Below are 21,365 nucleotides of genomic sequence, written 5' to 3' on the forward strand. Positions count from 1 at the left end.
ACCGGAGACTCGGCAATGATGGCCTCGGTGGCGCCCTCGGCGGTGGTGGCCTCGGTGCGGGTCTGGGCGATGGAGGCCTCAGGAATCAGGAGGGCGCGGACGGGGACCTTGGCGACTGGGGCCTTGGCGGGGGTGACCCGAGGGCGAGTCGACGTGTCGGCGTCCTGCAGTTCAAAGCTCACGTCGAAGCCCGAGGCTCGCGACGTGTCGACGATCTGACCGCGCAAGGACGAGAAGGAGCTTTGCATGCGCAAGGCGTTGATCTTCTGCACGGTCTCCTGAGCAGCCGCGTACTGGTCTTCTGCTTCGCGAGCGGTGCGTGACATGGCGGCCTCGCGGGTGGCGAGGTCTCGAGCCATGGCGGCCTCGCGTTCCTCGATCTCGTGGATGAGGGCCAAGTACTGTTTGCGCTGTTCGGAGGTCTTCCTTGCCGCCTCTGCTTTGGTCTCGACCAGCTGAGGTGAGTCTTGGACTCGCGATCGACGGCTTCCTCGAGCGCACGTTCGAGGCCCTCGATACGGTCGCGGTCGGCGCGCCAGCGCTCGCGGTCGCCGCGCCATCGCTCGCGGTCGCCGCGCCATCGGACGTATTCGCGCACCTCGTTGAAAATGGGCCAGAATGCTGAAAGGGGTAGGGAAGGAGAGGCATCAGCGCGTTAGTCAGGGCATGCAAGGGGTATGACGAGGGTATCGGACGGACTCACCACGGCGGCCGAAGAGGACGAGGACAGCGCCACCGGGAATCGCCCACCAGGGCATGGCGAGCACGAGGGCGATCGCCGTGGGCAGGGCGGCGTAGCCCACGGCGACCCCGGCGGCGACGAAAAGAAGGCTTTGGATGCCGAACACAGACATCCAACGAATAGGGTCCACGTCCGGCATTGTTGGGCGCAGGCGAAGGGTTGATCGAAAGTGGCGATGGCGGAGGGGCTGCGCCGGTGGCGAGGGCGGGCCGGGAAGAGCGGATGTTGGTGGTCAGTTGGGAAGGGCGGCGGTCCCTGGACGCTTCACTCTTTATCTGGGCGCTCGGACCGCCCTCTGGCCCGCTCTGGCTGCCTAGCTGGCCGTCCACCTCCTCAGGCCAGCTGCCTGGACAGCCCGCCGCCACACCTCTGCCCGTCCTTGTCAATCTGCTTTTAGAATCAGCGCATGCCGACCGGTCTATCTCACGCACCATGATAGCTGGCTTCCCATCCGTCGCATCCTGCAAGCACACTCGCTCTACCAGACGATCACGCTCGAGAGTCTGCACAGCTCTACAGCTGGGTTTGAGGGAAGCATGAAGGCACATCTACCGTCCAGAAGGATGGTCTATTTGTCGGGTCGAGCGAGAGAGGAGGGACAAGGTTGATGCTTTGCATTTCGAGAATCGAGCTATGCCGATTCTAAAATCTGATCGACGATCGCCTTCCCTGCCTGCCCTGCCCAGCCTGGCCGAGCGACCCACCCGCCCTGTTCGCCTGGCAGGGCGCCCGTCTGCCCCTGGCCATTTGCCTGGCCGCCCGCCGCCCGCCGCCCGCCCGTCTGCCTTGGCCACCCCGTCTGGCTGGCTGGCTGGCTGGCTTGCACTCAGCGCGCCCCCTTCTCTGGCGTGGCCAGGCCAGGCCTGGCTGGGCTGGCTGGCTCCCCACGAGTGCGTGCGTGCGTGCGTGCGTGTGTGTGTGTGGCCGGCCGCTCGACCGCGCTGGGTGCGTGCGGACGGTGTTGGGTGTGCTTCGCAGCCGCTCTCATGTCTCCATCGCCTCCCTCGCCACCTTCGTCCTGCAGCCCGCACCCCGCTCCCAGCACCTCACTCCCTCGCTCAAGTTTGTGCGAACCGCCAACTCTTCGCATACCTGCGCCGCTTGATCGTCTCGCGCCTTTCGACGACGACATCTCCCTATCGACGTCAGACTCCTCGTCTCGTGCACCACCTTTGTTCGAGGCTCGATAGCGCCTGCTCGCCTCAGTATGCAGACCATCAAATGTGCGTTCGACGCTCCTCCTCGCTTCTGCACAGCGGAATGGCTTCGAGCAACGCCGTGCTGAAGGGATCGTCGGGAAAGCTTCGACCGGATGTCCCTCCCACGCCTCGACCTTCTCGTTGAGCGCCTCGCTGGCTGCCGTTGCCTGCTTGGCTGCCCTCACCGTCCTCTGTCGACTCGTGGCTGACTTATGTGACTTGCTTCTCCTTCGATCCGTGGCAGGCGTTGTTGTCGGAGACGGCGCCGTCGGCAAGACATGCCTCCTGATCTCGTACACCACCAATGCGTTCCCAGTGAGTGATTGGCGTCGACCAGGGTCGCTGCCCGAACAGCCTGCCATTCAGATGCTCGAGGGGTCATCGCCCTCGTCCCTCTGCCCTCCTCGCTGACGCCAGCTCCCTGCACTCGCCCTGCGTTCTGTCCGCCGCGCTGCCGCACACAGGGGGAGTACATCCCTACCGTCTTCGACAACTACTCGGCGAACGTCATGGTCGATGGCAAGCCCGTCAGCCTTGGTGAGTGGCACCGCGACGTCCCTTCTTGCCGCCGCCGTCCATCGTCACGCCCGTGGAGCGGAGCTGACTTCTCATCCTGATGCTTTGGCTCGCCTCTTGCTGCCCTCGCCGCCCCCGCCGCCTCTGCAGGTCTGTGGGATACTGCGGGGCAGGAGGACTACGACCGACTGCGGCCACTGTCGTACCCGCAAACCGACGTCTTCCTCATCTGCTTTTCGCTGGTGAGCCCGCCCAGCTTTGAAAACGTCCGCACCAAGTGGTGGCCCGAGATCAGCCACCATGCGCCCAACATCCCCATGATCCTCGTCGGCACCAAGCTCGATCTGCGCGAGGACCCCGAGACGATTGCCAAACTGCGGGACCGAAGGATGCAGCCCATCTCATACGCCCAGGGCAACCAGATGGCGCGCGACATTGGCGGGACAAAGTACCTCGAATGCTCCGCCCTCACGCAAAAGGGCCTCAAGGGCGTTTTTGACGAGGCCATCCGGAGTGTCTGTGAGTGCGGCAGCGAGGCGACCTCTGGCCTGGACCGGCTCGCCGTCCTGTCGGCGAGTTCGAGATGTTCTGACCTCATCCGCGACCCCGTCGCCCGTATGCTGCTCCGCCTCGACAGTGGCGCCGGCACCCGTCAAGTCCAAGAAGAAGAACAACTGCATGATTCTCTGAGACGAGGTGTGCCCGCTGCCCGCGTTCGTTCCCGCACGACGTCTCGACCCCTTCGCGTCCTGCTCATCGGACTTCAGCTGTGCTCCAGAGCTCCTGTTGCTTCGCATCGCGCTCGACCAATCCTGCACAGCAAAGCGGCCCTTGACCGCATCAGCGAACGGGAGAACGCGTGCGAGGGCAGCACAGCACGAGAGCCAGGGCGACCCGACCGCCCTAGGATGCCTTCGTACACGAGTGTGAGCGAGCGAGCCCATCCTTGATCCGCTCGGTCATGCTCTCCTCATCGTTCGATTTCCTTGCAAGGTCTGCGCTCGCACCTCCTCCTTCCCACCCTTTTAGCACGTTTCCCCTCGACGAGGTCTGGCTGCACGACGCCGCACCCATACGTCTCGCCCGGTCCCCGGCGCCATGTTTTCTTCTCACGACCACTTAATGTCCTGCACTTCAGCCGTCGAAAGCCTCATTCCACCGCATAAGCCGCACAACCTCCCTGCCCCATGCCCACCCACCCGCTGCGATTGGACCTCGTCGCCTCGCCGATTACCAACGCCCGCCGACGCACGTGCGGCACGGGCGAGCCAGAGGCGCACGACACTGCCTCAAGCGGACAGCCGCTCGTTCGTCAGATATGCCGTCTCAATCGTTTCCCACTCTCTCTGCGTCTTCACTGCCAGAACCGCGTGGATTCCACGAATCGGGCTCCACTCGATGCTCGATGGATTGACTAGACGATCACGGCGACTGCATCCCCATCGCGGTAGGTACAGATACAGGTACAGGGATGCCGATGAAGCCATCGCGACGGTGGCAGAGTTGGCATCGGGCGAAGGCGACGACGGGCCAAAGTGCGGCCTTGGCGTCCAAGACGAGGCGACGGATCCTGGGCCATCCTCTGAGTCGGGGTTACGCCGCCTGCCTTTCTCGCCAGAGTCGCTCGAGCACGGCGAGGTGTCGCTGCAGCACGATGCAGCTGCCCATGCTGATGTGCGAGATGGCGTCGTCACTTTGTCCCTTGACCTTGGTCGGCGTGCTCGCTCCCGCTCCATCGTCGTGGCCTCTGTTGGTCGTGCCTTCCGCTACCTGCGCCGTCTGGTCTTCGCTGCCGCCGCCGTTGCGCTGTGCGGCTCGGCGCCGCTTGGCCTCTTCGGCCTCGGCGATGAGGTCGCGGCACCTCTGCATCACCTTCTCCAGTCGGCCTCGGACCGCCGGCTCGCCCTCGCCGCGGCTGTCGGCGCCGTAGTAGAGGAACTCGAGCTCGTCTCGGAGGCCCTGCGGCGGCTGCTCGAGCGCCCGACGGACAAAGCCGCGGGCGAGAACGAAGGCCTTCTCCGAGTAAAGGGCCGAGTTGACCTCGCCTTCCTCGGTGCCCTTGAGCTTCTCGTAGGCGGGCTCGGTGAACCACGGCTCGCGCACCAGCACCAGACCCTGAATGGAGACAAAGACCTGCAGCAGCGACGACTGCGTCGGCGACCAGCTCTCGCTCTCCTGGCCGGACCAGGTGCCGAGGACAGAAAGGCACACCTTGCCCTCCTCATACAGGTTGGGGCTCACCCGCCCGCCGCCGTTGGTCCAGCTGTGGAAATGGGCCACGGGCGGTTCTTGCGGAAACGTCGGCTTGAGGTGGAAGTCGATGACGAACGGTGCATCTTCGTACGGCGTACCCTCGCTGCCGATGATGAGGACGCGCAGCAGATCCGTCCGGTCCTCGTAGCTACGGACCAGGATCGAGTCGGGCAGGCTCGACTGCAGCACCTTGAACTCGCGCTGGATGCGCTTAAAGTAGGCCGCCGACGACGTCGAGCCCGCAGGTTCCTTGAGGAAAGCGTGGTCCGACGGCGCCTCCTCGAGGATCTCGAAGCGCGACCACCGCGGATCGTCGGTCGGCATGCCAGCGCTCAAGGACTCGTCGCCGAGAACCGAGTCGGATGGCGGCTTCTCGAGACAGCGCGCACACTTTTGCTCCTGCGTCTGCGGCTGCTCAGGCTCCGATGCCGTCGGCTGAGGCGGCTCAGTCGATCTCTGTGCCTGCGACCTCGACGCTCCGGGTCCTGCCGCCGACGCTGCCTTGACCTCGTCCATCGGCGTGTCCACCTCCGTCGTGGATGGCAGCGGTGTCTGCAGCTGCCCTTCGGGCTCTTGCTTCTCAGGGGGAACCGGCTTCCGCTGGCGTTCCGCGGGATCTTGCTCCGCATCTACGACGATCTCGACAACGTCCGTCACCTCCGCCGCCGACGCAGACTCGGACCCGGGCAGCTCAGTGACGGCATCCTCAAACACGGTGTTGCCGGTGACGTCGCCGGCGTCGACGTCTTCCCACTCGTCGCGGCTCGTCACCTCGTGCCCTTCCTCGTCCATCCACATAGCATCTTCATCGTCGTCGGCGCCATCACCATGCTCGCCATGGGCGTGTCTCTTGCGGCGCTCCCCGTAGTAGGCGGCGTCGTCGGCCAAATCATCCTCGTAGTCGTCGTAAAGCTCGTCTTCGTCTTCGTCGGCGAAGCCTTCGCCGAGGAGCGAGACCTTTTCGAGCTGCGTGACGATCTCGCGGCCGCCAGGCAGCGAGACGACGATGCCACCGTCGAGTCGAAGCTCGGTGACGCTGCCATACCAATCGATGCTGGCGGCAGCGGCGGCGTCGCGCTTCGGGTCGCGAGGCGCGCTGAGGGGCGTGCGGACTGGATGCTTCGAGCTGAGGTCGAGGCCGCGCCTGCTAAGCTGTTCGTTGAGCTGCGGCAGGTCGGGGATCTCCTCGCTCTGGCCCACTCGCGGCAGTGCAGGCAACGGCATGCCGTGGGGCTTCGAGTCGAGCATGATGACGTCGCCGCGGTGGATGCCAAACGTGTCGGGATCGGTGCCGTGCACGTTGAGCTCGAGGACGGGCACGGTCTCCACGGCGTCGGTGCCATAGATGCGGATCTCGGCGGTGCGCTCCTCGGGATCCATGCTCTGGACGATGGCCGGCTTGCGCACCTGCTCCTGCGTGCCATCGCCCCCTCCCTCGCTCGGCTGCCACCAGACCCAGTCGCCAGGCCAGACCTCGTATTCGTCAATGTTGACATAGGGCAGGAGGCAACGGGCGTCCTCCTCGGTGCGGGTACCGTCCTGCCAGACGACTTGTACTTTGGTCGAGGTGTGGACGACGTGGCATACCTCGACGGGCAGGCTGTCGGGACCATGGAAAGTAGGCTCGACGCCATGCCTGCGGGCGAGGTCCGCATTCCGGAAGACGACGCGGTCGCCGACGGCTTGGCAGTAGTCGGCAAAGGAGCGGACCAGGGTGAGTCGGTCGATGTCGGTGGTCCAGAAGCGCTTTGGCCGCGGACGGCGCTCCTGTTCCTCGGGGGTCAGCGTCTGGTTCATTGCGAGCCAGTTGACGCAGAGCACCGTCTGCCGAACGTCGAGGATCGTCATCTCGTCGGGCAGGCGGCCGGAGCGGAACTGCGACTCCCAGACAAAGTAGCTGTCCTGGTAGACTTCTGGGTGGACCTTGCCGACGGGCAGGCTGATGCCGACGTCAAAGACGCGCTGCAGCTCGGTCGAGTCGCTCGTCTCGAGAAGCGCCTCTTCAAAGACATCCTCGACGAGGCCGACCCAGTCATCGACGATGACGTAGTCTCCGCGAGTGACGCGGACCGCGTTCTGGACGTCGTCCGAGGGCACCTCGTGGTCTATCCGCTTCTTGGAGATGACATGCTCCAGGGTGAGGTTGCGCTTGACGTCGACGACGACGCACGAGGCCTTGTCGCGGTGGGAGCGCTTGCAGACGTCGCCGACGTGGAGAGCGCGGTCGATGACCTCGACTTCTTCCTCGTTGATGATCTCACGGGCGTCCGAAGGCGACCAGAATACCCCGATCTCGCCTTGCTTCAGCTGCGGAGGTGCATGCGCCAGGTAGCGAGGACGTTGCAACAGGGCAAGGGCAAGGGCGAGGACGAAGAGGTCAGGAAGCGAGCTTCGATGGCGGATGATGGCCAAGGGTTACGCTCGGCACTCACCGCGCGGTTCTTGCCAGTCTGATCCTTGAGCGTATCCTGCGTCTCGGGTTCGTCCCGCTGCCAGCACCTCAGCACGACGCCTGAACGACTGCTGCCGTCGCTGCCGATGCGGCGCACGACATCCTCGTGGAAGATGCGCCTGCCGGCTGCCGCAGCAGAAGCGGTTGCGGGCGCAGGGTGTGCTGATGTCGACGATGCCTTGGAGGGCTGCGACGAGGTCTGGGGTTGAGACATGCGGTGACCAGGTGGCGAGGCCGGGCTGATTTGGAGAGGGGGAGGGGCCGCACCAGGGCGATGGCGGCAAACTCGGGATGGCTGGTATGCGGACGCGGACGGCGCGGCGTTAAGCTCGTGCAGCGAGAGTTGGGGTCGACTGTCAGCGAATGAAGATGAGGGCGGGATCAGCGCTAGCGGTGGTGGCGGTGAGAGGGAATGACGATGGTTGTGATGGTGACCAGGAGCGTGGAAGGGGTGGGGGGGAACAGGGGAATATGCACACTTTTCCATCAAGAGCTGGCGGGCGGAGCCCACATCTTTCTTGGTGGACCTCGCGGGGCCACGCCAGCCAGAGATAGTTAGAGAGAGGCTGGCTTCTTTTCTTCGCGGCGAGAAGGAATTTCCTCGAATTAAACAGCGTCTTTTTCGCGGTTCGTTTGGCCTCTCCTCTGTGTTCCGCTCGGGCCCCCCACGCCAAGGGACTCAGCTTGGACCTGTTGGGCTCACGGGCCAGGTTGATGCCCAACGCCGTATGCGTGTTGGTTTCTCCGGCCTCTGCTGGCCAAGCTAGGCCTGGCCTGGGCGAGTTGGCCTAGCGGACCCTTGAATTGGCTTCTCTGGGTTGGCCACTACCACCACCACCATCGCCACTACCTGCCACTGCAACTCGCCACACTCCTCATCTCCATCTCAATCGGATCAGCTGGCGTCCACGGCCGTTGCTGGTTATAGCGTGCTGCAGATCCAACACTGCCGCTCGACTGCGGCACCGCGGGGAGCTGCCCACCCACCTCCAGCCTTACCGCAATGTCGGACCCTACGCCCCTCCTCCGCCGCTCATGGACTTGCCTTGGCCAGCCATCGGCGCTACGACCAGCCTCTCCAGGCCCACAGGTGCCAAGTCAATGCTCCGTACCACTGTCTGTCAGCGCCGCACTCCTCCATGCAACCGCTTTTAGCAGAGGCCTCGACCAGAGGGACGTCGTAACCGTAAGTCGACTCCTCTCGACCCCGTCGTCGTCCCAGCCTCTTCTCCCCCGCCCGACGAGTAGGCACCCGCGCGCTCATCTAATACCTCTGCATCGCCTCTCCGCTGCTCTTGATCCTCCGGCACCAGGCCCTGGCGAGCTCCGACCAAGTCTGCCTCCTCTCCCGCGACCGCGACTTTGTCCAGGCGCTCCCTTTCTGGCAGGCCTTTTCGGCCTCAGAAGAGACCGAGAGAGCCGTGACGTGCGTCTGCGTCGGAGTGGACCCAGGCGCAAGACAGACGCTCGTCGCCGCCGCAATGGACCACCGCATCGCCATCTGGGCCGCATCCAACAGCACCACGCGCAAGTGGAAGGTTCATTCGACCGTCATGGTCAACGACGGGCCCGTCACCTCCATCGATCTCCACGCAGAGATGCTCGTCATCGGCACCGCGACCTCGATCAGCCTCTGGCAACTCGGACAGAGCGGCATCAGCATCTGGAGGCGCACCTGGTCCAGGCCGTCTCCCGCCCCGATCCGTCTTGCGCGCTTCTCGCCCGAAGGAAGCTCGATTGCTGCAGCGACCGAGGGCGGACAGAACATCCTCTTGTGGTCGCTGCCTCACAGCGCTGCCTCGGCCGGCGCGTCGGGTGAGAAGGGCATACCCAGCCTCACACAGCGAATCTTTCATCCTTTCCCGGTCTCGTCATTCGTCTGGCGCCACCCGCCCGATCCTTCCAGCCAATCGGACGTGCTCGTCTCATCCTGTGCCGACGGCGTAACTCGTGTCTGGGCTGCCGTCATCGACGAACCCGCCAAGCTGCGGCTTTGGGCGACGCTCGACTCGACGTCGGATGTCGGAAAGCGGCTGGCCGAACTCCGCCGCGCTTCCACCACAGCCACCATCGAACCGGTACCCTTCTATCTCGAGGCGCATGTCGTTGCCAACGCGCTCCGCGCAAATATTGGTGCTCTGGAGAAGGAGCTGCAGATGATGGAGCTCGGATTGGGCGACAGTGAAGGCGAGGATGACCACTCGGCGCAGGGAAAACGACGTGATACAGAGATGGAGACGGACATCAAGCGGACAAGGCTTCGAAGGCTGCAGCAGCTGCTCAGTGATGCGCCCGACTTGTTCGTCAAGCTCGAAGAAGACGGCTTCTTGACAGTGCTGGCCGTGGCGGTGAGTGCTTGCTGACCGGTCACTGGCCTGACAATGCCATCAGTGCAGGTGACTGACCGCCGTGCGCTCTGCGCCTACCCTACTACCGTGCCAGAACATCGATCGCAAGCCTCCCACCCTGCTGCAGACGCTTACCGTCCTCAAAGCACCGATCCGCCTGCCACTCAAGACAGCGGACGTTCTTGATGTCGCCTTGTTGCCGCGCTACGCAGGCAACGGGGCCTCGAGCGAGGACGCTTTCGCAGTTTTGCAGATCCGAAGCACGTCCGGCGCTGCAGTCGCCGTCGACCTCAACCCGGCCCTCTTCTTCGACGGCAGGGGCATCGGCCTGTCTCATCAAGGCGAGGATCTAGCCTCCTTTCCGTTCGCTGCTTCGGACAATGTCGCCCGCGTCGATACCCGCAGCCCGGTTATCGCACACTGTAGCAGGATCGCACGCCTAGACCGATCCGCTGATGGCAGGTTCCTTGCAAGTGCTTCTTCGACCGAAACGATCGTCTGGGACGGCGAGGCAGGGTCGCACCAACGCCTGGGCAAGGGACGCGCCGTAATGCGGCCAAGTTCGGGCCCTTACGACGGCAAATCGAAGCAGGCGGCGATATCTGACGATGGTGAGTGGCCGCGTCGGGTCCGCACTGTGCCATCAGGGACCATCTCTGCTAAATTCGGAAGGACTCTCTCCGGTCTCTGGTCATTGCTTTCCTTCCTTCAGGCCTGCTGCATGCCAGAATATGTGGCAACGAGCTGTGCGTCGTGGCGCCGCATCTCTTGGCCGAATCCGCGTCGTGTACATCAGCGCTCCCCGAAGACGTCGAGGTGCTTCGATTTGCGCGGATCGGGGAGGTACAGCACCTCGTGGCGTGCGCAAAGGACGGCGCCTCGCGCGTATGGAAAGTCCAGATGGGCGACAGTCTCAACGTGGATGCGGTGGCAAGGCCAAGGATCCCCTTGCAGGAAGAAGTGGGGGCTTCTGTTGTGGTCTCCATCATCGGCCTAGGTCAGCAGGCGACGACCAGCTCGGCTCTCGTCTCCACCCTGAGCGCAGACGGCCATCTTCAGAGGTGGGGTCTCCGTCCAACTAAGGCCACGGCGATGCGCAAGGCTCCTTCCGACCTCAGCCTAGGCTGGTTTCGTGAGAGCTCGATGCGGGTTAGCGCCCGCCATGCCGTCTTGGCCAGCTGCACATCCGCCGGTCAGAATGCGATCGTCTCGTCGCTGCCGGATGGCCTTCAGCGCCTCAGCATCTACAACTCGAAAGCATCGTCCTTTGCATCGGGATTGGAGCACGAGCGCACGTACGACGCCGGCGATCCGATCTTGGCCATGGACTGGTCACCCTCGCCACTGACCGAATCCACCCTCGCCCTTGCCTTTCAGCACCGCGTCGAGGTGCTAGCACCCGCGCGAACTGCCATTGATGTGGGCGACGATGACGGCGTCACGCACGTTGGCCAACGCTGGAGCATATGCCTTCGCATCGACATGGCCAGCTGTACGCCCAGCAAGATCCGTGGTCTGGCATGGCTTTCACGCGAGCGCATTGCCGTCGCCTCGGCCTCTTCGATTTTCGTCTGGGGACCAATGTGCGAGCCCGCTCCGGCCGACGCCAAAATGGCAACCAAGGCCTCCGTGAGCAGTGCTGTCAGCGCTGCCGCCGTCCGGCAACGCCCCACACATCTCGCCGAGGTCATCGCCGAGCGGACGGGACCCTTGCCACAGTATCATCCGTCCTTCCTACAAGAATGCCTGCTCTGGAACAACCTCGACGCGGCCAAGGCGATCATCATCAACCTTCGGGCTGCGATTGCCGCCGTGTCACCAGGCAGCATCGAAGAGACTTGGCACTTCAAAGAAATTTCTCTGGATGCTTTTTCGTTGGTCGACGCTGGGAACAGCGGGGCGGCGCGAAACGCTGCAGTCAATGGTCAAGCCAAGGCCCGGCCCAACGGGCGTTCAATCTTCGACGACGACGGTGGCTTCGCCTCGGACGGCACCGACGACGCCACCAGCTTCTTCGGCACCAAGGGCGCTCAGTCGCTGCTGCGCGCGATCGATGGCATCCACGTTCCGCACCTATCGGACAACGACGTCAAGGCTCTCGCCGTTATCATCCGCACCCTCGGCGAGGCCGAGGAGCAAAGGCGCAGCCTAGACGACAACGGGTTGCGGTTCTTGATGTCGCTGCGGCTGCTCCTCAACCGGCCCGAAAACGAGCTTGTCGCCGAGGGGGCGCTGGCGGGCGAGCTCGATCATCAGGACACGGTGTGGGCGCAGCACAGCAACAACCAGGAGCCGCTGCTGAGCGCTATCGCAGCCGGCTGCGGGGGAAAGCTGACGTGGGCTGTGGCAAGGTCCACCGGCGTCTTCATGTGGCTCAAGAGCCAAACGGCGCTGCGCGAGCAGGCCGAGCAGGTGGCGCGCGCCCAGTTCATGGTGGGCGACGATCGCGATCCCGTCAAGTGCTCCCTCCTCTACTACGCCCTCGGCAAGCCAAAGGTGGTGCTCGGCCTGTGGAAGCAGGCCATCTGGCATCCCGAGCAGAAGAAGATGCTCCAGTTCCTCGCCAAAGACTTTTCCGAGGAGCGCTGGCGGACGGCGGCTCAGAAGAATGCGTTTGCGCTGCTCAGCCAGCGCCGATACGGTGGGTCCCCTCGTCGACTCATTCTTCCAATCGAGATGACCTGGCGGCTGGCTCGATGCTGATCATTGCCACTACTGTCTCCGACCCCCTCGTGCTTTTCGCATGCGTGCAGAGTTTGCCGCTTCGTTTTTCTTGCTCGGCGGCAGCCTACAGGACGCGGTCAACGTGTGCGTCCGGAACCTTGGCGATCTCAACCTGGCCGTGGCGCTGGCTCGCATCTACGAGGGCGGCGACGACGGTCCCGTTCTGCGCAACCTGCTGCAGACCAAGGTGCTTCCGCAGGTGTTTGCCAACGGCCAGCGCTGGCTCGGAAGCTGGGCGTTCTGGATGCTCAAGCGCCGCGACCTCGCCGTGCGGATCATTGTGGTGAGTTGGGTGGCGCTCCGGCAGATCTGCCGTCTATGATGGACCCAGGCTAACGCTGCGGCATTGCTCCATCTCGGCCCCCTGACGGCGTCGGGATCGCCATGCACACTCCACAGTCTCCGCTGTCGGAACTGATGGCCGACCCTGACGTGGCGGCGATGCTGCCGTCCGATGCGATCTGCGGCGAGGGGCACAGCGACGATCCGTCGTTGGCGATTCTGTTGAAGCAGCTCAAGAACAAGTCACTGCAGACTCTCAAGGGCACTGCGGCCATTTCCGAGCGCAAGGAGTTTGACTTTGTGCTCCACGCCAACCGAGTCCTTTGCCGCATGGGGTGCCATCTTCTGGGCCTCAACCTGTTGCGGACGTGGGAGTTCGAGCCGCCACCGACGGTGGCCAGCTCGACGGCAAGCTACCACGCCGTGTCGAAGCAGGACCTGGTCAACCTCTCGCGCGTTGGCCAGGACATTGCAGCCGCAGTCGACCAAGACGGCCGCAGCGGCCGCGACGATTCGCGCGACGGCTTCGCCGGCTACACGGTATCCCTGGATGTCGAAACGAGCACGTCCGCCCCACGCGAGCGCACCGCTCACCAGCGACGGGAGTCGTACGCCTCGTCGATGTCTCCTCCGCCGAGTCCGACCATGTCAAGGCGTCGCAGCAGCATGCTGCGAAGAAGATCCAGCATCGTCAATGACCTCGACATCGGATCATTCGCGGGGGCGATCGGATCGGCAAGCCTCGAGAACGCCGCGCACCAAAGGCAGAGCGCCTCGGACAGCTCGGATGGCGCGGTGGCGTCATCGACGAAGTCGAGGGAAGCATCGGCGGCCAGCGCTCCGTCGACCATGTTCCAGCACCGCGCATGCGATAATGCCACCATCACCGAGGAACCAACCACAGTCGACGAGGAAGAGCGGTCGGCCACCATCGAGACCCCGTCACAGAAGCAGGTGGATGACGCCGCTGCCGCTGCCGCCAACGAGAGCAAGCCAAAGGGCCTGAGCGTCTTCAAGTCTGCGGCGGCCAGCAACGCCAGCCAGGGCGCGCAGGAGTTCGACTTTGGCAGCTTCGGATTCTGAGTCTCGACAGGCAGTTCGTTCGGCACCTCCTTTTCTTGTTCCACAGCGCAGCAGCATCCATTGCGCCGCCATCGCATCATCATCAGCCTGCGTTATCGCAGCCCTGACGCCGCGGGTGTTTCGCAGTCGATGATCGTGTACTGGTGGCGGCATCCGTCCAGGCGTCAGACAACAGAGTCGCATGTAGGTCTGTCTCGATTTCGCTCGGCTGGTTCCACTCGAAAGCGTCGCAACGCAGCGCATCAAATCCTTGTGGCTGCGAGCGAGGCCGAAGTCTGTCCGATGGGAATGGCTCCGCCGCTTCACAGCGATCCAAACCGCTTAGTGAGCTGGAAGAGGCCAGAATGCGGCGCGTGGAAGGTTCAGAAAGCTGACGAAGTTAGCGAGTCTGTTCTCTGCGAAGATGTTGGATGTCGAACGCCATCAGCGGTCTGCACACACCCTCGGGCGACTTGGCGATGTAGTCGATCGCTTGTTGAACGGTGGTGATGTTGTCAGCCTCGGCGTCGGGGATCTCCTGTGCGGTGAAAGTGAGCGCAGAGACGAGGCATGGTCCGCGCAGTGAGCGATGAGTGGGTCCTGGGCCGTGGCGAAAGGCGCGGGGCCATGTATGGGCGACTCACGATCGAGAACTCTTCCTCGATGGCCATGACGACCTCGACGGCGTCGAGCGAGTCGAGGCCAAGGTCACTGGTGAAGGCAGAAGAGGCCGAGACCTGCACAGAGCCGATGAGGAGAGCAAAGGACGAGGGGGGTTGTCAGCGCGACAGGTATTGGCGACTGCCGTTGCTCGATCGGCTGGCCTGGCGCCTACTCGCCTTGCTCGGGTCGACCTTCTCAAAGGTCTTGAGGACGTCGACGATGCGGGTCTGGATCTCCTCCTTTCCGAGTCCGGAGCCGCTGGCGTAGAAGCGAACGGCGTTGAAGCGGGCGGCGGCCGTGGTGGGGAGGGCGGCGGTGCGGAGCGCGGGTGCCTGGCGGGCGACGGCGAGGGGTGCACGGGCACGCATGAGGGATGCGGCGGCGGTTCGGAGTGCGGCGACCATTGTGAAAAGATATGTGCGTTAACGAAAGCGTGTAGAGAGAGAGAGGAGGTGCGATGGTGGTGGTGGCGGCTGCTGAAGGAGCTGAGTATGGCGGGTGAGGTCGTGGAGGTCTGGGATGGCTTTGGTGCGATGCGCTCGTCGGGCGGGCGCGGGCGGCTGCGAAGACGCACCAAATCCGGCTGCCTGCTTTGATCACCAGCCACCGTCAGCCCGCCCTCCAAAGAGCCTTTGGGCCCCCAGCGCGCTTCGTTGGTCATCCTCGGCCTGCGTCGACCGACACCCGGCCGAGAGAGGTACCAAAAAAAGGATGGTGGCCGCCGCAGGTTTCTTCCTGCCTGGCCCCCTCGGATGCGAGCGCCCTGCCCAGATTCAAGATTTGCCTGGCCGCCCAGCCCTGGTTGACCCGATCCTTGGCGACCTGCTGGCCACCACCACCTCTCACACCGCCCTCTCCAGCCGCAAACACCCCCTGTCCCTGTTCTCGAGTCGTTGCTGCCATTGGCTCAGCCTATCTTTCCCTCCGACAGACCTCGTGGGAGCCGGCACGACCTCCTCGTTCTGCGGACGCCAGCACAGCCCCCAGACGCACCATACCGCCACGGCTCAAGACACGGACCACCTCCCTCGCTTGCACCTACCCAGCATCACGCTGTATCTTCCCCGGCCCTCCTCTTGATCAAACACCACACCTGGCGCGATGAAGGGCCTCGCTTTCCGCAAGCTCAGCCGGACGTCTTCGCACCGCAACCACCTGCTGCGCAACCTCGTCTCTTCCCTCTTTGAGCACGAGCGGATAACCACCACCGTCGCAAAGGCCAAGGAGGCCGCAAGAGAGGCAGAAAAGATCATCACCCTCGGGAAGCGCGGTACCGTGCAGGCTGGATATGGAGCCAGAGGCTACCTCTACGTGAGTGCTGCCCGCAGCGCACGGCCCACAAGCTCCTTCTCTCCCCTTGTTGTTGACGCCAGTTACGAGCCTTGCCTCGGCCGTTCACTCTCCCACCCTGCTCCGGCTCTCTCTCTCTCTCTCTCTTCACAGACGCAAGAAAAGACGCTACCCAAACTGGCCGAGCTGGCGCAGCGCTACTCCCAGCGGCCCGGTGGCTACACGCGGATCCACCTGTTTGGCAATCGGCAGGGCGACCATGCGCCTCGCGCTATCCTGGAGCTCGTCGACGGTCCCAATGACCTGCGGCTGCAGATGACGGCGCGGGCCATTGCGCGCGAGACATTCAACCGTATCACGAAGCTGGGCACCGACAGCTTGCGCGAGGGCCGGCAGTTCGACGCTGCGACACTCGAGCAGGACGAGCGCTTCAACGAGGTGACGCGTACCAACATCTCCAAGGTGGTGCGCTTCGGAGGGATGGAGGCACGGGAGAAGCTTGTCGAGCTGGCCGCCGAGCACCTGCTACGTCTGCGCGCCACGGCCGCGCTCGAGGGACAGGTGCGCGTCGACGATGAGCGCGTCGCCAGCTGGGCCGACAACCGGCCGCGCGGACGCCTCCTCACCAAGCCAATGCGCGGGCATCGCCCCTGGGCCGGGCAGGAGCGCGCCGACCAACCACCGCCGCTTGCAGGAAAGACCAAGAACTCGGTCATCCGCCTTGGCAAGGGCGTGTTCGCGAAGCGACAGAATTATCGCACCGCGCCCTCCATGCCGCAGTATGCCCGAAGTGGTTAGGACTGCGGGCATGTACCTGTATGTGCAGTAGGAAAAATGCTCAAACAGTTGCAACCCCAGTCGAAGATGCCCTTCACACACGCGGCCTGAAGACGGGTCTTCAATGCCTCGGAGCCTTGCCAGGTCTTGATGTCATGATATCGTGATCGATCGGCGGCTATGGAGCGGTTCGTGGCCAAGCTGCTGCCGTGCGGTGTCGCATTCCTCACAGTCGCCGCATCCCTACGTAAAGCACAGCGACGAAAGCGCCAACGACCGATGCACGATCAGCTGCTTTTTCCGCCAGGATATAAAGGATGGAAGTACCCAAGAACCTCGCCCCACGCCACGACCTGGTTCGTTCGGTCAGGGAGGCAGATGACAGGAAGATGAGGGACGTGAAGAGACCATATCCTTCGCCGCAGGGCCAGCAGGATGCAGCGGAGTCTGCGTCCGACTGATGGCTGTATCGAGAAGGCGAGAATCTCGGCGATGCACGATGTGCATTGCAGACGTTGAGCAAAACGCTTTCTTTGTCTCTCTTCATATCTGAGCGCCCAATCCAGCTGCAGAACGACTGCCTGACCTGTTATGGCGCACCGACGTGCGACAGACCAACGAACAGCCACCGTCGCCGCCCACGTCCGAATGGAACTAGAACAGAAGAGGCGTCTCGGCGAGCTAACACCGAAGCAGGGCTGCCAATCGGACACCGGCCGCATCGACCGACCCCGTCTCATGCTGTGTCCTGCCAGCATCGCCGCTGCTCAGCCACTCGACGAGCGACGTCGCCTCTCGAATCTCCTCTGCGGTGCGCAGCCTGGCAAATGGGCCCTCGACGTTGACCTTCTTGACGGGATGCTCGACGCAAAAGAACGGGACGAGCTTCCTGCGCAGCGATTCGAGCTCCTTGGCCGTCAGACGAAGACCCGTGGTGTTGCTCGACGGACTGGACACCACGACGAGGTACCGCAGCAGCTCCAGCACCTTGTGGGGTGCCGATGTCGTCGCTGCACCAGTGGTCTGGAGGCTGGTCGGTGAGGACGACAGCGAAGAGGTGGCTTCCCAGAGGTACCGCGGAAGGCCCAGAATCCACCGTCCCATCGCGTCTCGCAGTCGATTGCTACCCGGCCGGATCGTGAACCGACTGCCGTCCCGGGAGGCATCGTACGAGGCAAAGGTCTGGAGCGTGCAGAGCCTGGCGATGAACTCAAAGGCAAGCGCCTTGACCTTGCTCGAGCTCCCACTCCGCGAGTAGTGCTCGACGACGGCTTCAAAGAGGTCTGAAGATACTCGATCTGACTCGACCTCGTCCGTCTCGCCCGCTATGCTTGCTGCTGGCGGGGCGGCGGTGGATCCGGTGTTGAGCAGCAGCCAAACGGTGGGTAGCAACGACTCGTACGTGGTCGGGTCCAAAGGCGCTGACCCGATGCTGTTGCTTCCGGACAAGCTCACGATGTTGGCAGCTTCAGCGCCCCCGCTAGATGTGGGAGCAGACTTGAGGAGTTGGGAGATGAAGTCCGAGACGGTTGCCAGCTGCACGGCGAGGTTGATCTTGGCCCTGCTCTTGCTGTGGCTGCTGCCTCCGCCTGCATGTGCCTTTGCCTCGGCGGCGCGCCCATCGGGGCCCATGCTTAGAGCGAGGAGCGCAGTCAGCTCACAGAAGGCGAGATCCATCTCGGTGAGCATCGCGCGTGCCTTTTGGGAGAGTGTCGCGACCAGCGATCCGGCCGCTGGCGATCCGTGTTGGCTGAAGGGAAAGTAGGGAGAAGCATGTCCAAGGAGGCCAGCAAGCTCGCTCCGATGTGCGCGCGAGGATGCGATGGGCGAAGCGACATCGCCCGACGAAGTCGGAGACCTTGCAATCGATGCCCGCCAGAGTGTGATGCACAGCGCCACGAGATGCGACACGATCTCGGCTTGCACAGGTAGCCCAGCGTTCTGATGGGATGCGGCGCTGCGGGATGCGGAAGAAAGCGCTTGGAGGTCCATGCCTGGGCGGAAGGCAGACGGCGCGCTGTCAAGGAAGGTGGCGACCATGACCGGCTGCAGCAGAGAGAAGAGGTGTAGAGAGGGCGAGATGGTGGCATCGGGAGTGGCGTCTGTCCCGCCGACTGGCCGCTGTCCGAGTCGTGGTGGCAGATCCGACGGGGCAAGCGCGGCCTTCATCAGGGAGGCGAAGAGGTCGCCAGTGGCCCAGCTCCGGCCTGCAGTGTCGCCGACGTTGATCAGACAGCCAGGACCGAGGCCGATAGAGAGAAAGTCGGGTAAGGTGCTGGCATCGGCAAGAGCTGTCGCATCGTGTCGCCTCTTTTGCCGCTTGCTGGCGCTTGCGTTGTTTTCGCCGTCAGTCAATGGCTCCGCCGCGGCCGAAGACGCGCTGTGGCCGCTGTCGACCCGCACAAAGTTCCGGTTACACCGCCTGCGGAGGTCAGGGCGCATTAGGCCTTCGAACGTTTCAAACTCGGCGTCGTCGCGGAAGCTCGGACGGAAGAACCAGGTCGGGCAGTCCTGGGTTGGCGCCGCCGAAGCCGTTGTCACCGCGGACCGCGATGCAGAGGCCGCTTCGGCGGCTGTCGAGGATGTCGTCGGTGCAGCTGGCGAAGCGGCAGCCGCAAGGAAATTCCTGAGACTTTTGAGGATGAGCAGCTTTGCGGCGGGTGCGAGATCGGTGATGGTGGTCGAGGAGGTGCGCTGCTGTGTGCTTTGCGCCTTGCCGCTGTGTGAACTAGGGCCGAAAGCTCCGGTACGGCGGGTGATGCCGAGGAGGTTGAGGTAGCAATTCATGAACCGCTCTCCGTGCGTCGTTGAGTGGCCATCCGCAGCAGCAGCAGCAGCCGTGTTCGCGGTCGAAGCCGGGCCGGAGCTGGGACCGGACGGGCAAGATGCGAAGCTAGGCGGAGGCGGGCGAATGAAAGCGTCGATGGCGTTCTGCCAGCCTGTCGTAGTCGCGTGCGGTGCTATCTGGACGAGAACGTCGAGGATCTTGATGGCGTCGATGCGGACCTCCGGATAAATGTGGCTGAGAGCCGAGGCGGTGAAAAGTAGGAGCGCATTCAGATAAGGCGCCAAGAGGTTGGGCGGAATCTGGGGCAGGTACCATCCAAGGAGTGAGTAGAGGTTGCGCCGGACGGCCGGGTCATCGTCGGAGAGGACCTTGCAGATGTCCGGGATCAGCTGACCGACGGCGGTTCGGATGAGGATCGGGTGAAGAGAGAGAATCTCGCGGATGCCATTGACGGCCTCTTTGCGCACGCCCGCGCCAAAATGTCGAAGCTGCTGTGCCAGCTCGGTGACCCCGAGATTGCGGCTGGTGACGAGACGGGTCGAGTTGTCCTTGTTGATGCTCTGCTGGGGCAGTGCGATGGTTCGAGAGCGGAACGAGGTGTCGGTGGCATTGTTGGCCTGCTGTTTGCCCTTGCCAAGTTTCAGCTTGGTTTTCTGAGATGGGAAGGGAGCAACGCCGTGGTGCGAGGCGTAAGGTCAAAGTCAAGGGAGAGTGGGTTGAGCGGCCGGAACGTCGAACGGACAGGCGGAGGTGCGGTCAGAAGAGGGCAAGTCTTGAGGCTCACCTGGAAATCGGCATGCTTGCCTTTGCTCTTGGCTGCCTTGGGCATGGCGAAAGCGTGCAGAGCAGGACGAGGCGCTCAAGAGGCGCGGCGACTCGCAGTGCAAGGACAGAGGAAAGGGTCTTCCGCCGAGCGCCAGTTGGGCGGACGGTGCCGCAGTTCAACCAGAAAGGGTACGGTCGCTCTGGTGATCAGATTTGAAGCTTAGTCCGGGCTAGGCCGGTACTGGTGCTGGTGCTGGTGCTGGTGCTGGTGCTGGTGCTGGTGCCGGTGCCGATGGCGATGGAAGGTCGTGGTAGAGACGGGCAAAGGAGCATACGGGCGGGACAGAAGAACGTCAGCTGAAGAAGGGGAAAAAACGTCGGACGGAGGGCACTTCTCGGCGCCAATTCCGACACCCGAGCCGTTTGCCAAAGTCCGTGCAGCTCGAAATGGGAGTGGCTCTGACAACAAGGGACAATCAGTCAAAGATGTCATCGGCACAGTCTCTTACATGATCTGTTCAGTCAGCCTGTTAGCCACTCATCTTGACTGGGGACAGAGGTGAAGGAAGCATCCTGTTCTCAACAAGCATCACTTTTTTGACCAATGACCTACTTTGATCTTCAACCTGCACACAGTTCAACAGTCAGACTTGGTGAAAGCAGCTGTACATCAAGATGGGCCAGGGCCAAAGGTGCTCACATCAAACCCAAGAGTCATATTACCCTGTCCAGCCTTGAAGAGTGAGCAGGGACTGATGCATGCCCTCCAAAAAGCATGCAAGACCTCATGCAGGACAACTTGAATTACATTCCACTTTGCTCTCCAGCCTGCTGACAATCTGCTGGTCATGCATCAGACCTCAAACATCAGTCATACAAAACTATGACAGCTGTCCTGCCCATCACATCTGGTGAGCTGACGATAGTCACTTACTCTCTAACTTGCCTGTGGCCAAGGCCACCGCTCCCAAGGATGCTCCGAGTGCTGAGGCCGCCGCCAAGCCCATACGCAGCGCCGCTACCGCCAAGCCCGCCATTTTTGGCCTGGGCGGCTTCAAGCGCACCGTAACAGCTTCTCCTAGTGGCTCCATCTACTTGCTTGCCCGCCTGGTCAGCACATGGTGACAAGAGTGGGATTTGAAGATAGCATATGCTGCCGAAAGCAGGGGGATGAAGAGGGTGATGGTGAGCGTGGCCTGCCAGGGCATGAAAGCCCCGATGCAAAGGACACCCTCTCCTCCCTTGCCAGAGTCCTTCTTTCGACCCCTCTTCTTCACCAACCACTGCCAAATTGCCACCTGGACAAGGCCTCTCCTCAAGTGCCTGCCTCATCCCAGGGCCATTCTGCCTCTCCGTTGCAGCTTGTCTCAGTCTTGTACCAGTCTTGTACCAGATCTGTACCAGTCTTGTACCAGGTACAAACCTGTTACACATCTGTTACATTCCCTGATGGGTATATGTAGAGGCCTCTCCTGGCCCCTTCCCCCATCAAGAACAGAACCTC

At 63.1% G+C, this 21,365-nt stretch overlaps 7 protein-coding genes across 7 annotated transcripts in view; 3 read left to right on the forward strand and 4 right to left on the reverse strand.

Moving 5' to 3' along the window:
* PFL1_03391 (uncharacterized protein) overlaps positions 1-758 on the reverse strand; it is a gene marked incomplete at both ends in the record, with an annotated part of 1,454 nt that extends 696 nt beyond the window's left edge. The window contains 3 exons of the mRNA XM_007880908.1: positions 3-436; positions 502-621; positions 704-758. Of these exons, the coding sequence (XP_007879099.1) occupies positions 3-436; positions 502-621; positions 704-758 (609 nt within the window). The remainder of the gene's footprint in view (positions 1-2; positions 437-501; positions 622-703) is intronic.
* A 1,191-nt stretch (positions 759-1,949) lies between these two features.
* Positions 1,950-3,147, forward strand: PFL1_03392 (uncharacterized protein; the record flags this gene model as incomplete). The annotated part of the gene is made up of 5 exons (XM_007880909.1): positions 1,950-1,965; positions 2,186-2,256; positions 2,406-2,478; positions 2,608-2,976; positions 3,095-3,147. The coding sequence occupies 5 exons, from the start codon at positions 1,950-1,952 to the stop codon at positions 3,145-3,147; spliced, it is 582 nt and encodes a 193-aa protein (XP_007879100.1).
* A 903-nt stretch (positions 3,148-4,050) lies between these two features.
* PFL1_03393 (uncharacterized protein) lies at positions 4,051-7,376 on the reverse strand (the record flags this gene model as incomplete). The annotated part of the gene is made up of 2 exons (XM_007880910.1): positions 4,051-7,017; positions 7,143-7,376. 2 exons carry the CDS (start codon positions 7,374-7,376, stop codon positions 4,051-4,053), a joined length of 3,201 nt encoding a protein of 1,066 aa, XP_007879101.1.
* A 789-nt stretch (positions 7,377-8,165) lies between these two features.
* Positions 8,166-13,599, forward strand: PFL1_03394 (uncharacterized protein; the record flags this gene model as incomplete). Its single annotated transcript, XM_007880911.1, has 6 exons — positions 8,166-8,348; positions 8,476-9,510; positions 9,605-10,121; positions 10,223-12,151; positions 12,264-12,517; positions 12,634-13,599. 6 exons carry the CDS (start codon positions 8,166-8,168, stop codon positions 13,597-13,599), a joined length of 4,884 nt encoding a protein of 1,627 aa, XP_007879102.1.
* A 321-nt stretch (positions 13,600-13,920) lies between these two features.
* On the reverse strand, positions 13,921-14,645 carry PFL1_03395 (uncharacterized protein; the record flags this gene model as incomplete). The annotated part of the gene is made up of 4 exons (XM_007880912.1): positions 13,921-13,928; positions 14,041-14,116; positions 14,223-14,315; positions 14,433-14,645. The coding sequence occupies 4 exons, from the start codon at positions 14,643-14,645 to the stop codon at positions 13,921-13,923; spliced, it is 390 nt and encodes a 129-aa protein (XP_007879103.1).
* Positions 14,646-15,342: 697 nt separating this feature from the next.
* On the forward strand, positions 15,343-16,329 carry PFL1_03396 (uncharacterized protein; the record flags this gene model as incomplete). Its single annotated transcript, XM_007880913.1, has 2 exons — positions 15,343-15,552; positions 15,685-16,329. The coding sequence occupies 2 exons, from the start codon at positions 15,343-15,345 to the stop codon at positions 16,327-16,329; spliced, it is 855 nt and encodes a 284-aa protein (XP_007879104.1).
* A 660-nt stretch (positions 16,330-16,989) lies between these two features.
* Positions 16,990-19,925, reverse strand: PFL1_03397 (uncharacterized protein; the record flags this gene model as incomplete). The annotated part of the gene is made up of 2 exons (XM_007880914.1): positions 16,990-19,749; positions 19,881-19,925. The coding sequence occupies 2 exons, from the start codon at positions 19,923-19,925 to the stop codon at positions 16,990-16,992; spliced, it is 2,805 nt and encodes a 934-aa protein (XP_007879105.1).
* Positions 19,926-21,365: the final 1,440 nt, after the last annotated feature.

This window comes from Pseudozyma flocculosa (genome assembly GCF_000417875.1).
Source record: "Pseudozyma flocculosa PF-1 unplaced genomic scaffold scaffold00010, whole genome shotgun sequence".
NCBI classification, from domain to species: Eukaryota; Fungi; Basidiomycota; class Ustilaginomycetes; order Ustilaginales; family Ustilaginaceae; genus Pseudozyma; species Pseudozyma flocculosa.